The sequence below is a fragment of the Apteryx rowi genome, unplaced genomic scaffold, assembly GCF_003343035.1.
Source record: "Apteryx rowi isolate R43461 unplaced genomic scaffold, aptRow1 scaffold_3, whole genome shotgun sequence".
In the NCBI taxonomy this organism is placed as follows: Eukaryota; Metazoa; Chordata; class Aves; order Apterygiformes; family Apterygidae; genus Apteryx; species Apteryx rowi.
In genome coordinates this window covers 4637367-4655117 of record NW_020449418.1, presented here as the reverse complement: position 1 = coordinate 4655117, position 17751 = coordinate 4637367, and the positions used below count along the sequence as shown (strand labels likewise).

General features: G+C 42.6%; 1 protein-coding gene across 1 annotated transcript in view; it reads right to left on the bottom strand.

The window, feature by feature from the left end:
- Positions 1 to 17751, bottom strand: part of SORCS1 (sortilin related VPS10 domain containing receptor 1) — a 315565-nt gene that overhangs the window by 15219 nt on the left and 282595 nt on the right. The window contains exons 23-27 of the mRNA XM_026069669.1: positions 15392 to 15578; positions 10402 to 10535; positions 8191 to 8314; positions 7125 to 7237; positions 3857 to 3988 (exon numbers count right to left, since the gene is read on the bottom strand). Of these exons, the coding sequence (XP_025925454.1) occupies positions 3857 to 3988; positions 7125 to 7237; positions 8191 to 8314; positions 10402 to 10535; positions 15392 to 15578 (690 nt within the window). The remainder of the gene's footprint in view (positions 1 to 3856; positions 3989 to 7124; positions 7238 to 8190; positions 8315 to 10401; positions 10536 to 15391; positions 15579 to 17751) is intronic.

Genomic DNA, 17751 nt, shown 5'->3' with positions numbered 1-17751 from the left:
CCAAACCAAAMCAAAACAAAGTTGCCACATTCTGGTCATGAATAAAAGATTTTTTGCATATGCAAAATATTTTGGGATTCTGCAAGACAAAAAGGCCTTTTCATTTTTATGAAGCTGTGAATAATAAGCTTGCATTGACTACAGAAAGTAGACTGGACAAAGTAACCTAAAGTCCTCAAAAGTGCTGTTTATGTACTAGATAGAATTATACCATGCTGCACATTGAAAAAGTCCCCAGCCTCATAATACCATTTTTTTTTCAGTAGTTGTCAAGAGCAATTAGACTGATTTAAAAGGACATTCACCTCCCAAGGGAAGTATCAGGAATGCAGARTTCACATTTGTAAGTGCAATCTGCAAACAGAGATGACAACTATTGGTACTGTATGYACACAAAAAAAATAATTTGGGGCACTTGAATGAGAGTAGTACAGCAGCTCAAGGAGAAAGTGACACGTACCATCTGACCGCACACTCTCAACAAGAGCATGAGACACAAATGCACTGTCCTAACACAAAGGTGCGTGGAAAAACATATTTGTCAAGTTTAATGCAGTCCACAGGACAACTTACATACTTCCATGYCCCCACTATTACTGTATCCGAAGAATGACTTACTGTGTTTAGACTCATAAAGCACCAGTGACACAGGGCAGTATTACAATCTTTGACAAATGAGGAACTAAGACCCAGATTCTCCACGGACGGTGGACGTCTAGCTCCCTCTTAAGTCAATGGGAATTACATACCTAAAGACCACAGAGGAACTAGCTAGAGAGACCTCCAAAGGTATGCTTAGACAGACAAGTCAGTATTTACCAGATACAAAGAGATGAGCTTAATCTGCCTTTGGGGGAAAGAACACCAAAGTAGGCACCCCATGGTCATTAGATATGTATCCAGATTACCAGTAAATGCCGAAGTCCATGAAACACAATTTCTTCACTGTTACTCATGTCAAAATAACGAATCTAGCTCAGGGATGAAAGATGGCAGGGCTAAACAAGTCGCCAAAACCCCCACAAGATGCTCTGTGATAGACATGGCCTGCAGAARCTTCAGGGGTTTCATATGGGGAGATGCAGTTTGAAGCACATCTTCTGCTACTGCTTCTATCAGTTTTCCTTTCCTCCCACTCCATCAGCCTCCCTCAGCTTTGCCTGTGCTAGTTAACAAGAGTCCATAATCATTTTACTACCCACACGATTTACTTGGCTTCTCCCTTTCAACCCCCCCCAGAGTGTCCCTCACCTCTGTTCTGGCACCTGGCRCGTCAATACGGTGGTTGCAGGGCTGTATCACCAAATCTATGTCATAAAACTGTAAGTATACATAATGACATTTGGAGGCTCTAATAAAAGGAGAGCAGAAGGAGAGGGCTACAGCACACTTCATTCTCCTGGTAAATTGAGGCCTGCAGCATGCAAGTCTGGTGTCATTCTGTGCTGTTTCATTTGGTTTGGCCAAGCTTTGATTTTGAGAATGAGTTAGATTTTTCATCCCCCAGGTCCTGAAAGAGGGTCTTCTGCAGATTAAGAACATTAATCTTTCTAACTCCTCTCCATATGAACTATTCCAACTACAAGTTTTCCAGGGCAGAAACTGTTTGTCACAGTGTCTCTGGACAGGTTCACCACAAGCTTTAGGTTTTGAGGGCAGCTTCCATGTGTGATATGATACCATGGAAAAATGAAGCTGTACAGTTCAAGTACTTCCTTGAGAAATCCTGTTCCTTTGCAGTGTTTGCGCTTTCATTTTGCTCCTGTATAATTCCACGTTCCCCATCCCAATTAGAGAACTCATACAGAACTATCACTCCTTTGGGCRCGCACCTGCAAACACACCAACTCACACACATGCTTTTGAATAGCTTGTTGCTTGCTCACAAACAAAGCAAAAGATTTGTGCTCCTACTAGAAGAGAACGCTATACGGAAAGTACCTAAGAAGCAATTTAAGCTATCATCAGCAAACGCATCTGCTCCCAGGACTCATCACAGTGACTTTAGGCAGAGGGAGAAGCTGTTGAACGGGCTCTGGAACACTTTGGGAAAGGGATAGTGAAGGATTACAGCCCAAATAGATGACAAAACAGAAACAGTATCAGAATATGCTTCAGAGCTGAGGGCAGAAACACATTTTGGGGCCTTAGGCAGTTTCCACTGAAAACAATGCCATTTTCTACTGGAATAACTAGGAAGAGGAATGTGGTGCCCACAGACTAATAAGAAAAACATTCTGATCATCCTGATGGGAGCAGGGAAGATCCTTCTCCATAAGAAACAGCTGGCTGCAAATGGCAAATAATTTTTCTCTCTTCAAAGATTACGGTGTGGACCCTGCAGGATGCCAGGGAAGATGCTGGAGTCCCTCTGAAAATGACATTTCTTCTTGTCCATAAAAAGGGCCTTGAGAGTGCTGTCAGGCCTTGCTTTCTTCACTGYCACAGAGACTCCATTTTTATAGGGGAAGAAAGAGAGGGGCAAATAAAGAGGGAGCAATTGGCAGAATACAACAAGCAGCTGAGTGCTAGAGGGGAGCAGGGTCAGCTGTAAGTTTGATAGTTTATGGACTGCCTTCCTTGCCAATTTGTGATGGAGAAAAGGAGGAGGAGGAAGAAGGAGAAAGGGGAGGAAAGGTTTTGCAGAGCAGTAAATTTCCATCATTTTTGTTTATTATATAGGTGGAGGAAAATTGCAGAGACAAGTCATTTGTGAAGAAAGGATGATGACTGAGGATGCTGAGCAAGGGAAAGCACAAATATATGGGTGACCTAGTGGTTTGAGGCCCATCGCTGAGTTTGTTAACAAGGCTTTAGACCACTGCAAGATGCAATTGCAACAGCCAATTACAGGTCAAGCTGAGGAAAAGGATATTAAAAAATAAGCATACAAGGAATGGGAAAATAATGTTGATACATTTACTGATGGGAAGGCTCTAATCATCCATAACTTGAGGGGCAAATCCAAAGACGGAGGCTAAATCCCTTCTGTCGTCCAGTGGAGTAGCAGACATCCAGTAATGCTGAGGATTTGGACAAAACACTGAGGCTGAGATCTGTGAACTGCTGACACCTTCAACCCCATGCTCACATAGGTCATACCCACACAGGGTACCTCTGCTTGGGCCACTGTATGGAGGCACTGTATGGAGAGGCAGAGATACAGTAATACTCCCATCAGAGCTAATAATCTTTGCCCCTGGAATCTAGGGTAACGAACTGAGAGCTAAATCAGGATTTTTTCCCAGCACAGTGTTTTAACATCTAATCATAACCACGATAGGCCCACTTTGCAGGCAGGACCCTTTCAGTCTTCAGGGAGATATARTCCTCCCCTTTGCCATAACTTGCTTCAGCCTCACCAGGGCAGCTGAACTCCACAGCCAGCATTACGAAGAGGGCAGGCAAGATAATCTAACTATTGCCTTAAAGTCAGTGGAGTTCTGGTCTACCCCCCAGCTCTGTCCTCCAGCGCTTTTTCAGACTTGGCACCTTATGAGGCTACTCCAGTACATGTTGGCAGAAACCATCCCCTAAATCCCTCCTGCTGTCTTGCTACTTCCATGAAGTAGAACAGAACTTCTAAGGAAGAGGACATAAAATCATAGAAATTTATGCCAATTTAGCAATACTGAGGGATTCCAAATGSGAGTCTCCACTCCTAACTACAGCTCCAAATCCTGTTTCCAGTATTGGAAAAAAACAAAAAAGATGTAGCACGTACCGCAGTCATTATTTCAATCACACTGAACCAGAGGCATTTGTACCATAATTATTAGTTTTAACCTGTCTTGGAAAACGCATATACGTACACAGATACATAAATATATATTTCTACAAGAAATGGACACAGTACCTGCTCTAGGTCTTCTGCTGTTCTTTTATTTTCTCCCGTGGCATCTTGATAAGGTAAAATGAAGAGCTCAGCAGATGTGGGCAAACCAGGGAGCAGTGCAACCAGAATATGCTTGCTTGAAACACCTGTTGCCTGATACACAGACAATTAATAGACACATAAATAGTGGGGATGGCACTGAATGCTGACAACTTCTTTGCTAAGGCATCACAGTACTTTTACAAACTAAGTAGGGTAGCTTGTACTACAAGGAGAGTCTTGTCAAAATCCAGCACAGATAAAAAGTCRGAGATTAATGATTTCCTAGTTTAAGCTACATTACCATGTTCTCCAGTAAAATATGAAGGGTCCTAAGGCAACAGCGGTAACATGCTAAAAGACATGCTAAAAGGCGCTCCTAAATAAGAGCCATATAATGCAGGATTTGTTTTATCTAAATTTAGCTATGTAAAAGTTATCTGTCTATTCTAAGTTAGTCCCTGAGGTTGTTTAGTCAATGGTARGAAACAGCATGTTAAAGGACAAGGTATGTGGGCTAAATTGCGCTCTAGAGTTGCGATTAGCCAAAACAGAGCTTAAAAGCCTTATGGAGAAGGACTCAGGGAGAAAGAAAATGAATTAGAATCCCAAAAGTCAAACAAATTCTTATAGTTCACATCCTGGGTCACTTCCATAAGTTAATGAGGGATGTTTTTTTTCTTCAGGTGGCTTCAAACTGTTACCAATCTTCAAGTTTTTATTTTTTGTCATTTTGGTTGAAAATCAACAACCAGTTTGGATCTGAACCTCTCTTAAACACAATATTAGTCAAGATTCAGAAAAAAAAAAAGATCCACCAGCATCACTTTCAGGGTCATCTCTGTTCATGGGCTTTAGCTGCTGCTGCAATGACATTAGACGATTACATTGTGGACTTCTTGTCCAGAAAAGAAGCTGGCTTGGCCTTCGAGAACTTTTGTGGGCCAAAAGAAAGAGAAACACAGTTTGCCAAATCTTCTTCCACTGCCTCTTTGTGTTGTAAAGTAATGTAGCACATGCATTTTAATTTCAAGTTTTTGATCTAAATTTTAAATTTCCAAATGCTGATTTTAGTAGGTCATCTTGGGGGGGGGGGGGGAAGCCCCTAGCTATAGCAGCAGACCACAGCAGCTGCATGCAGCCCGGAGATTTGGCTATATAATGTAGCTCAAAATCCTCTCAGACACTAATCAGACTTAAGACTCCTGATTTTTTTCTCCCTCCTAGGTCAGGAGCCAAGACTTGAAACAGCTGCTCATTGGAGAAAACAGCAGACTAAGGTCAGGGAGGCAGTGAAACCCTGATTAAAAATCTCCATTACTTGAGCTAATTCTGTGGCCCTCTCACCTGTCCCTGCTGCCAGCAGGTGCTTCTTGACAAGAGGCCAGACAAGGCAACACCATGTGGAGCAATGAAAATGAAACCCTTCCCCTCCACCGCATGCCCAGGAAAAACATAAGGTTTTGTTGTTGTTGTTTTTAAGTAGGGATTTAGAAAAGAATTATAACAATATAAAGGTCTCATAGTCTTTCTGTGTATTGTATGAAGCCAGGGCTGGCATTATTTCTGTATGACTGTTTGGTCTAAGAAGTCAAGAAAAAGACACAGAATTACCACATAATAGAAAGTCTTCATTTTCTGAGGCAGGGAATGACATTTTTATCTGGAAGTTTTTTGGCTAATCTGCTTGGTTCATTCTTGTCTTCTTCATCAGAAGTGGGAGACAGGACTCAAAAAATCAATGACGTGAGGAAATGATTATGATCGTAATACAAAATATTCTATTTTGTGATAATCTGAAATTATCCCTACTTATAGAGAAGATCAGATTTTAGTAGAGAACTATAATTCCTTATGCAGAATTTTTATCCTAGTCTATGGAACTCTGTAATAAGAAYGTAATCCTTTAATAAAAGTTCATAAAAATTCTATAGCACAGCTATAATTTCCTATTGAATTATTTAGTTATTCAACTTATTTTTATATGGTGTATTTAATTGCTGTAGAAATATATTGGTTTTCTCTTTAGTTTTTATAGGAACTTCTCACAAAGGCTTGTTTAAGGTGAATCATTTAGCTATATAAAGAGGGGTAATTAGCTTTTAAAAATATCTTTTTCTTTTTTTTTTTTTACTCAACTCAAATAACAAAAACCTAGTTTCACTACTCTGCTTTGGAATGTGGCCTTGGTATTGTGGTTTTATAATCCTTATTTCATGGCTTGATTTTGTTTTATTGAGTTGTTTATATTCTGAAAATTCATCTTGAAGATAAATGGATCCTTGAATACTTGATTCGGACATAAACAAGTCAAAAGATTACAGAACAAGCTCCAGAAAAATGTTCCTTTTTTTTCTTCTTTCCATCTCCTGTCTTTTGAGGAATTTGAAGAAAAAAATTCAGAAACAACCCAGACAGGTTTTCTGTCCTGTCCTCCTCCTCAAATTTTAGAAGAACACAAAGTTTGTGGATGTTATTAGCAAGGTTATATGTTCATTTGTGGCATCATCTGTGCAAAAAGACTGGAAAGGCCGTGTGCACTAATCATGTACCCACAAATCCATATCAAACATTTCCTGCCATTATTTTTTCTGCTGAGCTGAGAAACCACAGCCATCTCTTCTACCTTTTCTCAGCCTCTCAGTTTGAAACCAAAACCTGTAGGTACATAACAATATTTTTATGTCATGCTGTTCCACCGTTAGGGAAGGAACTTCAGAGCTTCTTCATATTGTTGATGGGCAAAATGTCATCCAGTCCTGACTCATGACCCTCAAGCTATAAAGCATTTACTGCGGTGCTCTTCTCTGTAGTGAAAATTGTCTTCATTTTGGTCTCTTAAGGCTCTTACAGCATATTTGTTATTCCATTAAAATAGCCTTACTTTCCACTGCTGTATAAGAATAGCAGTAAAAGAAGTAAGAACTGCTATGCAGCAGTAAAGACATTTGAACATCTATAGGCAGATGTAAGTTGTTTGTTCACTATATACCCTTTTCTCAGAAACATTCCATATAATCCATTGTTATTAAAAATACAAACTGAAGGTTGACTCTGAGCATCAGACTGTCATAARATGGGATAATTTCACCTGTCTAAAATGTAGGCATCTGGCCTCAAACATTTGCCCAGGTTCCTTTTACAGTTAGTGAAGATGGAAAGACACCTCAAGAGAAAATTGATTCAGTCCTAAAGTAAGTGTAAAGTAGAAATTAGAACCACAGTAATGCAGATTATGCACATTGCTTACCTCCACCAGAGCTCTCTTGACTACTCTATTGATGTCCCTTCTCCACTCTGGAATATCCGGATTGTAGTCATCCAGGTTTGGAGAGAATGATAACCGGAGGGACTGAAATTGCTCTGCAGATACAATGACATGATGGTGAGATGAATAAAGACTGTGAAAGGCCTCATTGTCAAACGAATTGTGATGTCCCCATGGAGTAGTGAAACCTGCTGCAATTCATGTTCTGCTTTTCTTTATCAATCTGCAGGTGATGCACAGACTGTCCGTGAGATTCACTGCTAGAGTGTCACAGAACAGAGAAGAGTGATCTTTACTTTAATGGATGAAAAGCACTGGAAATGGAGTTGTGTTGGGAATGCAATTGTTACCCTAATCTTGACTTCTGAAAGCAGGCAAGCCCTGTGAAGAAGGCTGTGCTTGTCCTCTCATGGATGTGCCCCAGACACATGAAATCTCAGCTCAAAGGAAGGGGACTTGAATAAAGAATGAGARAACTATCCTTGGAAAATGTATTTCTTGATTTCTGTTGCCATTAGCAGAGACAGAGATACCCGTATAGCTGATGACCACATGCTTATTATAAACTGCTAAAACTRGGATTCCCAGTGGTTCTTAGACTATACCTGCACATTAGTTTGCCCTGTTTCCAAGGCCTGAGTATAATATTGAACCAGTACAGATTTCTGTACAGGACCACAGCACACAGCACTGCTTTCAAGACAAGCAGCTTTTGCATGAGTTAAGAGGCCTCTACTGGCCAAGAGGGGGTAAACAAGCTAGCAAAATGACATAACATTTTGACAACCATGCTGGATGTCACGATATAACGATAGGCCAGATGTAGGAGGGCTCTGGGAAGGAGGTCAAGATTCTGAGATCATCCAGGCAGCTCTTGGTCCAGACTAATGTCAGTCAGTTGCTTTCAGTGATGTTATGCCAAACTGATACCACTGGAACCAAACTCAAAGCACCCTGGAATAAAGACCTCACATTACCATCAGGTATCCTGGCTCTCTAGCTGTTGACTATGAAGAATCCTACGTGAAATAAAGGGGGAAGGGCTCACCATACACAGCAATAGTCTTTGTATCCTGCAGAATGGTGTTTCCTGCTGAGACCTGAACGGTGATGGTATTCATCCCTTCCACAGAGAATGTGAATGTGATGCTGCCCTCCAATGTGATCAGTGGCTGCAAATACGTGAGAAAAGGAGAATTGAAGTTAATTTGGCTGGAAAGGAAAAGCAAGTATGAGTTTGGCTCTTCAGACTATTTGGGAGGTTCTGGGGTCAGCTCCAGCTTTAAAACTTAGACATTTAATGAGAAGGGGTCCTTTGACACGGAAGTCAATTTTCTGGAGAGGGCCCAGGGATCCAGGTGGAGATGTCCTCCTGGAACTCAAAGTAGGATACCTACAATTTCCAAAGGGGCAAAGTTTTAAGATCCTAGCATTTTCTAGTAACTATATCCAGGAGGCTTCCCCGCTTAGCATGCTGACTATTCTGGATCCCACCTAACAGTGTCTTGCCCCAGAGAGGCACAGATCCTAACAGGAGAGCCTACAAGACTCACTGCTCTGGTGGCACGCTTCTTTGCTAGATCTAGCTGTAAGTGACCTGTTTAAGGTCACACAAGGAAGCTGTGATAGAACCAGGAACCAAATCGAGATTCCTCAGTTGTTCTTATATGCAATCCTTAGATGTGGAGAAGTTATTTTTGGAGAGTGATGGTGCTTAGAGAGGACACAGGTCCCCTCAGCTCGCTTCGCTGTGAAAACAGTTTATCAGTAAGCTGTACCCTCTTTCAGCRGTCTCTGCCTTAACCTCTATTTTCCCTTATTAATGAACTCTGGGTGAGATCTTCAAAGCACCCAGTATTAAGCCGAACTCTGTTCCCATTGTAGCCTGTAGTAAAACTCCCACTTCAATGAGAACAGAGTTAGACCAACTCTGATCACTTATGAGCTTAGCAGATCAGAGGGAAGGTTAAAAGGTGACAATCACAGCCTGTAAGTACCTCTAGGGGGAGATGATTTCTGATACTACAGAGAGTTCTTTAATCTACACACGAAGGCGTAACAAGATCCAACAGCTTGAAATTGAAGCTAGATAAATTCAGACTACAAACAGGGCACGTGTTTAATGCTCAGGATAATTARCTGTGGGGAAATAGTCGGGGGAGAGGGTAAGAAAGAGAAGCAGTGAATTCTCCATCATCTGAGGGAAATTATTAATGTAAAACAAAACAAAAAAAAGGTCAGGTTCTGTCTCAATTACAAAGAGCTAAACAAAGCAGAAAGTACTGATGAAAGCCTCTGAACTGCGGTATACAGAAGATAACCATGTGTCGCTGAAGATCCCTTTTGGCTCTACAAAATCCATGAGAATCTCCCCTGAGAGACTAATTAGGGTCTCTGGGTACTTCAGCCATAAAGACACATAAAATAGCAGTTGCATAATGGCCGTGCAGATTTACCAACACTCTGCGAGCAAAGAGGTAGCCAGATGTGGTGTATGYTGTTTTCACAGCTAAGCAAAGTCCTGGGAGGTGTACTGGGGATCATTTTACACCCTGTAGCATGTGACAATAAGGTCCTCATGCATACATAGTTTAGCAGAGTGTGGGGGCTCTGCACTGGGCTTAGCGTATTTATGGGGAGGCACAAAACTGCTGGTAGTTTCTTGTCAGTCACCAGAAGAATGAGCCTTAAATCCTAGGGCTATGCAAAGTCAGTTCCAGACATAAAAACAACTTAAGTTTGGAAGGTTAGTTTCCTAAAAAAAGAAAAATAAGCTATTTTTTTTGTTGAAGAAGGGGGGTAGGAAACCCACCCTAGAAACTCTTTGAGATTTTGGTTCTCTACACCCACCTCGGATGTAACTACAGGGAGAAAGGTACTGCCAATTTGCATGAATGCCAATATACCCTACGGCTAAGTCACAGCAACGATCACAAAGCAGCTGGTTTGCAAACAACTAGTGTATGGGAAYGAATTGTTTCCCTTCCACTAACAGCTTAGTTCTTCTATCTGTCTATGAGAGCCTGAGCTTTGGCTGTTCTCAGAGAGAGCACAGCAGACCAGGGGGCCACAGGGTCTACTGAGTCAGGCAGCTCTTAAATTTCAATGTTGGTACATTGAAGAACAGAGAATCAGTCTCTCCCTCTGGCTTACAATTATTTTTACTGTTTAAAAGTATTCCCAGACCCTCTCTTCCTCCCTTCTCAGTCACAGAATTCCTCCAGGATTATTTTGATCTTGGTCCATAGGGAATACAAACCTCTGTGTTGTTCCCAAACCACCAGACATAAGTAAGTGTCCCAACTTGGCTTGGCCACAGTACTGCCGTGGCATTGACCTCTTTGTTCTTCGTGGTGACAAACGGGAGAGATAAGTGAACATGTTCCAAGGGGCCTGCAGAGACAGAAACAGCAGGTGAGTTCTCCCTCCCTCTGCAATATCAACCTGGGGGAGAGGGAGGCTTGATAGGAGATCCATTGGTTTTGGGAAGAGGTATCCTCCAAATCACTAGGGGACATGGCAGTTAATGTTCCGGCTATGTGCCATTTGTAGGGAGAGAAACTGATCTGTCCTCTAAAAAAAGGAGCCACCCCTGTGCTGAGCTGAAAAACTCAACCTCTTTACTGCAGGAATGTCACATACTCAGGGACATCATATACAACTTACAGGGGCAGAGGCAAATTACATGAGTACAGGCTTCCTTGGGAGGACATTAGACCGTGCAGGACAAACAGCTTCAATGGACATAGCACATTTCAGATACAGAGGATTCATTCATCCACCGATTGCTACGGTTTGGTAAACTTCAGCAATGCTCTATCTATTTATACCAGCTGAAATTCTGTCTCAAGGCAGCTATTTACTGTTTGCCTTCATTTTAATGTTACCTTATACTCCCTCCTTTTCCTCTATATACTCTTTTATTTCTTTAGCATAAACAAAACATAATTCATTCGACAAGTGACATTATGCCCAGGGTTACACATTTCACATCTTCTGGAGACRTATGGTCCTTTGTTGTTACATCTTGTCCTATAGATTATTTTTTAAAATATGTTCTGACTGTTCACTTAGAGAACAAAACAACTGTCCTGAGAGTGACAGAGAAAGAAAGAATCCCCAGGTGATCCGGGGACATGGGTTTCTAAAACAAATTAAGGCCACATCCTACATCTGCAGGCTCCCCAGTGATAAGAAGTGGAGACTACAGCCCAGGAGGACTGATTTCATTGTCCATATGGAATTGAGATACACTGCTAGAGGACCCTTTGTATTTCAGGAGAGGATTTTTCATGAAATATCCCATATATATGTCACCACTTAGACCTTGATCTTTAACCCAAGGAACACCAGACATTTTGGGCCAAGCACCCTATACAGCACACACAGGTAGAGAGGGATGTGTGGAAAAATTCTCCCAAATGAGACTGTATACGCAATGCAAGGACCARTGTTCCCGACTCATTACTGAAATGCAGCTTTCTCCAGGGTGCAGAAACAGCCACTGCTTAGCTTGACACAGCCCAATTAAGAGTCATCTATGATCAGACTAACCAAAGCCTGCTACAGACCAAACTGGGCTCGTTTTACCTTTGATGATCAGAAATTAACACTACTTGCAAATCTACGAGAAACCAGTGCTGCTAGATTATTGCCACTCAAGCACTACAGAATTTCACCCTTAGGATTTTAACAGGATTCTCCTGCACAGACACAATTCTGTGACCCAGCTGTGTCTTCTCTCAGCAAGACCCTGAGAACTGAAAAACAGCAGCTTCCCAGGCTAAATATTCTGTAAATCTGGTATCCTCTGGAATGTTTGCCAAATGCCCAGGGTCAGCAYAGATTATAAAACAAACAAATTTCCAAACACCTGATGGGGTGACAGCAGTGACAATGGTGCCTGTGTAAAGTTGAATACCTTGTTCTCCAGCAWAATTGTGCACAGCTCCTCTGAATGCATCTCAAGTGACCCTGCACTGCACAGAACACCCAGCACCTCYGCAAACCTCCATCCTACAGTTGCGAGGAAAGAACATGAAAGAATGGCTCAAGTGGGCCAATTCTGACTTAATATTTCTGTGCAAATAGCTGATGGGTCCAAGCGGCTGAAATGCTGAACTATTTTCTGGCCAGCAGATGGGGATAGCTCACTCTGGATAGGCCCTTAGTATTACAGAAGTCTGCTTTCTCCCAATTAAGTTTGGAGACAATTTCCGTTTCTGAGCTTTGTGTGGGGCCTCTAAGCCACTGTGACTACAGTCCTTCGTCTGCCTCAGGAAAAACGGTGTATAGGTCCCTGAGAACAGTAAAGGAAAAGCTTCTCAAAAGGTTCACTTGGGCAGGTGATGTTATTTTAATGCATTCAGACAAATGCATGAATAACTTTGCTAGGAAACTTTTCAGCCTGTTGGGACAGTTCAGAGACAGCTTGTTGGCTGGAGAAGCAGTTTGTATATAATTTTCTGTCCATGCACCCCCAAATCCTCCTGCCTCAAAACAACTTGCATTTCTGGATCTGGGGACTTCTTTGCAGGCGATAACTGCAGCAAATGTGCTACTTTTGTGCACTGGCCCAGCAACTACTGCAGGATGAGGAAGGTGCCAGGTGGAGACATTACTCTGGCCTTTGAGACCACAAGCACGTGGCTTCAGTGCCTGCAATTTCACCCTCAGTGAGACCTTTGACCATAGTTAAGGGGAGGATGTTGGAAGGACCAACCTGGTTATGCAGCACACACATATCAAGTCTGTAACAAGGGGTGACCCAGCAAGTTCAAAAACTCCCTGAGCACTCAGGCTGTACATGACTTTTCTGAGTATCCTAACAACACTGCGTGTGTTTCTATTGCAAAGACACATATTTTTACAAAACTTCCCAGTCGCCAGATTCACAGACACCTGAAGCAGGCCTCTAACTTACCTGAGAGTGAGTGTAAGCATTTAAGTAGGATTTACAAGCTTTTGTGGATCTGGGCTTTAGGCTCTGGAGAGGGACTGGATTTACTGTACATCTCTGTCCTCAGCAAATCTATTGCCAGTCTGAACAGCACCACGCTCACTGCGCAACCCATTCTGAGGTTCCTAATTCTCCTCGTTTAGAGAATGCTTAGATGCATCCCTCAGAGATGTGGGCTCTCTGGGGGTCAGGCATGGACATGCTAGACCTGGCTGCAGTCATCTCGGTATTTAAGTCCCATGCTGGCTTTATCTATACATAGCACAGAAGTATGTATTTCATCAGCTTCCTAAGTCACATGAACACATCTGAGTATTGTTTCTTTCTTGTACTACTAAAACAATCAAAGAGGCTTTTTAATCCTGCAACAGCTGCAGAAGATGGATTGGATCAGCTATAAGACACTATCTGTGAGGATGAAGGTCGGACACCTGCCTTCTCCTTCCATTTTGGGGTTGTGTGAGAAAGCAGTTACTGCCTCACATGGTCTCATTACATTGCAGATAGGCTGAGCGTGTGCAATGGTCCCCATGGAATCATCTCTTGTCAAACAGAGAGCAATTACAGACCTTGCTCGCACGAGGCTGTCAGACCCTCCTGTTAAATATCAACCGCCAAAGCACTTCTCCATTTGTTTCCAGTGACCTTTACAAAGAGCGAAAAAAAATGACCCACGGCTCCTGTTCCGCTGACTTTCATAACCAGCAGCAGAGACGGGGGGATTTCTGCATTCGGGGCCCACAACTGCTCCCCCACTACTTAGCCAAGCACACCCAGGAAGACAAACCAGAATTTGATCACAGAACATTTTGCTACTCCAAGCATGGGCCTTTTCCACTGAGCCAAATCTGTGCTTGCTCAGTTGCTGAAAAGATTGTGTAAAGGTGTATAAACATCAACTCCTGAGCAGAGGTCCCTTTCTCTACTCTGCACAGCACACATATAGGATCATAGTTAAACAAGTAAAGAAAAAAAATCAGTATCTTTCTAAAGGCTGAGAACTTACCTTCACTCACCAATGCCCCAATGCAGAAATGATACGAGCTAAGCCCCAAAATCAAAAACCCAAGCTTCCCAGTAAGCTAATTTATGAGTAACGCTATTTTTGCAAGGTATAATTATGCAGTTTTCAAATCTGTGGTGCTGCTGAAGGATTATATGGCATAAAACTTTGCCACAGACCGGTATCTATCAGATTAGGGAATCATAAATGGTCCACTATGATCATGAACCGATGGTCTTTTTGAAGGGAGGAGTTCAGGGAGATATTTGCTCTGGCTCCCTTTGTACTCCCTCATAAACCCCCAATCTCTCACAACTACACCTCCCACTGCTCTCATCTGTTGGTATGACTGTGCACCATTAAAGAGCTGCTCTCTCCCACTGAAGAGGCAGCTGCTTTCATGCTACAAAAGCAGAGTTAAAGTATATAGAATAGACTAAGTTATTTAGACAACATGTGGAGTTACTTTGGTAGAGGCTAAGTGGTATTAAGGCCAGTTTCTGTGATCGTAACTTTCAGGTTTGGAATTTCCTTTTTTTTTTTCAATAATTCTGCCACACCAGCACACAGTCCAAAATATAAACAACCAACCAAAAACTCACTGTATAAAGTAAATGATGGCCCCAAGCAAAATCCATTAGGAATGTTACCAATTTTCAATAATAGGCCAACTCTTTGGGTTCATAACCGCATGCTAGAATAAATATGAAAGAAAACACTGCTGCTTTTAAAGCAAGGACTAAGATACATTTCAGTTGTAAATCAGAGACAGCTGAAGGATAAAAAGGTTAAAAATAACAGCAGAAGAGCAATGTGGAGATAATATTTTTTCTTGTTATACTCTTTAACATCAGGATCTTGGTTCCTATGACAACAGAGAGACTGAAATGCACTGGTTTCCATCCCAGATGTGGTTGCATTTCATTAGAGGACATAACATGTGCAAAGAATAAGTCAAGGCTTTTAAAAGCGATTGAAGATCCCGGATATCTTTGTTTTTCTAGAAGTGTAAACATGTTAATGAAGGTGCTTTTCAGAAAGGGCTACACACTCCTTTGAGGTGTTTCAAATTAGATCGCCAAAAATTACAGGTTAAGCATGGTTTAAAAAGGAAATGTCACTATTGTCTGTGGCTCCTCTTGGTCTGGAGTCCTCTGCTGAAGGACAGCCAAACACTCATTGTCTCCCATCAATTCCTGTTCAGCTGCAAACCCCCAAACATCATTACTAAGGGCAAGTAATAATTTTTTAAAGTATGTCAGAAGCTAACAACAGGTATTAACGTACATATTACATGCAAGTAGAGCACAGCATTGTCAGATCCCAGGCTGTTTTCCACTAGCACGGTCACTCGGAATATGCCCACATTCTGGTAGGTGTGCTTGATCCCATCTTCTGTCGAGCTGAGATTGGCATACGACACAGCAATGCCATCACCAAAATCCACTTGAATGATGGATCTCTGGAGGTCTCCCTGCGGTAAAAGAAAAGAAGGGGGGTCAGAATAGATGCTGCTTTTCTTTGAAAGAGACTTCCTAGCACCTCAGCTGACTATCCAAGGCATTCTGATGGGACCTACAGAAAATTATTTTGAGAGACTGGATCAGACTTAGCACACCTAGACCATCCAGATGATAGTTGCAAGGTCTCATGTTAGCTGAGGAAATAAAGTCACTTCATCAACCTGCTCAATAGTCAGTAGAGAGAAGGTGACACTTCCTGAGATTTGACTCAGCTTGAGTCTGATTGTGAAGGTGTCCTTCAAGGTATTGCAGCACAAGTTACCCAGTTGTCAGCAGGACTGGCGCCTTCCCTCTGAGTTTCCTTCCAGTGAAGGACAGAACGTAGAGGGGATGGTGCTCGCTTACATCTCATACCAGCAGTCACTCAGGATGCAAGCAGCTATTGAGATTACCTCTGTCTTTGGAACAATCTCACAGTTTGAGCTTTTGCACTTAAAATCATAAAAAGCAGAATGACAAAACAGGGAAGAGACTTTGAGAAGTCCTCTAGGCCATCCACCCTTTCCCAAGGGAAGAGTCAACCGTATCAAAGCAGTGGGGTGCCAAAAGAACCCCTTCCACCTCACATGGTAAAGATGACAGCTTATAGCARCTTAAGACTTTTCAGGGCCTGATTTACAATGAGCTGGATTTGTATCTACCTCACAACAGCCATCAACACTACTGACACTAAGTGGGACCCTTGCTGCCTGCTTCAGAAGGGAAGGGCTAAGGAATTAACTGTGCTTATTAAACTCTTTTCCTCCTGTCTAGAGAAAATCCTAGCAGCCTAGCAGAGTAGGTTTGTGATACAACTCAGACTGCCACCTTGCGACATTAGTCTCCTGGGCTGCTAATCTAGTACATTTCAGATTTGATACAAAAAATCACAAAAAGAGAGAGAGAGGAAAAAAAAGAGAAATACACAGTTGTAAAAAAGAGACAAACAAAACACCACAGAACAAAAGCCAAGTGTATCAGGGATCGGTATTTTCTATGCCAGAACAGGGACCCTCTTATGTGAAGCAAGCCTACAACGGGTTTTGATCTTCCACTCCTGAAACTGAATTCCAGTCTGCCCTCACACAGCTTCATTACACTCAACATCAGAGACATCCAGCCCTAAAAAACATTTACACCCGAAAGAGGGGAGCGATGCCATTTCCTTATTCTGCTTTACATAAAAAAACAATTTTTTGACTTTTTGGCGACAAGGTTTTTTGGTTCAAAAGTCAGAGAAGTGAATGAGCACGCACAGCGATGCAGACAGCCTGTACCTCGTGCACTGCAAACACTGGGAGGATTCTCCCTTGTCACTAGGCAGCGATCTGCTTGCGGTAAGGGCAGTTTCTGACAGCCAGACGGCCATACAGCCTGTACTGACCTATACCACAACAGGGGCTGCTAGGGAGCCTCTCCCTTTCGGGTAAGACATGGTACCTTGTCTTAATTTTGAGCATTCTCGCTCCTTCCGAAAGTGCCCCTCGGTGGCTCCGCACGATCCTTATGCCGGGTATGTTCACGCTTTCCGGCTGTTGCTATGGAGCGGCTTGCTCCACAGTCTGGCGCGCTGAAGCAGCTGCCACTGTCTGGAAGAACGCCGCTAAATTAATAGCTGAGGGCAGTTCATAAAACTGGCTGAAAGGACACCTGATTTACTTTGGGTTGGTTTCCCTTTCTTTTCCCCTGCAAGAAAGAAGCACTCCTCTGGATTCCCAACTGGAATGAAAGGTACCAGCGTAATCRTTTGGCATCGGGTAGGTTTCCACACTGGAAAGGGAAATGTGCGYGTGTGTGAGTACGGGAGGGAGCTGTAACATAATCTTTACGTTCCTCAGGTTCCCTCGGTATTTTTATCACTTGTTGTCCAGGCAGAAACAGAGGAGGCTCGTCTGAACGGAAAGCCAGGGAAGAGCCGAGCTACACCKGGGGATGGGCAAGAGAGAAGCATTGCCCCAGACGCTCTGTATTCGGAGGTTAGACAGAGCCCTTACGCTACCCCGGCACCCATCCAGAGGGTGGGTCTAAGTCTCAGTTTTTGTCCCTGGCCCGACTGCTCAAGGCTCATTTGCTTCCAAAGGGAAGAGAAAAAATAATTCTATTGCTGTTTTCGAATATCCCATTTTGAAAGTGGGCGAGAAAAGG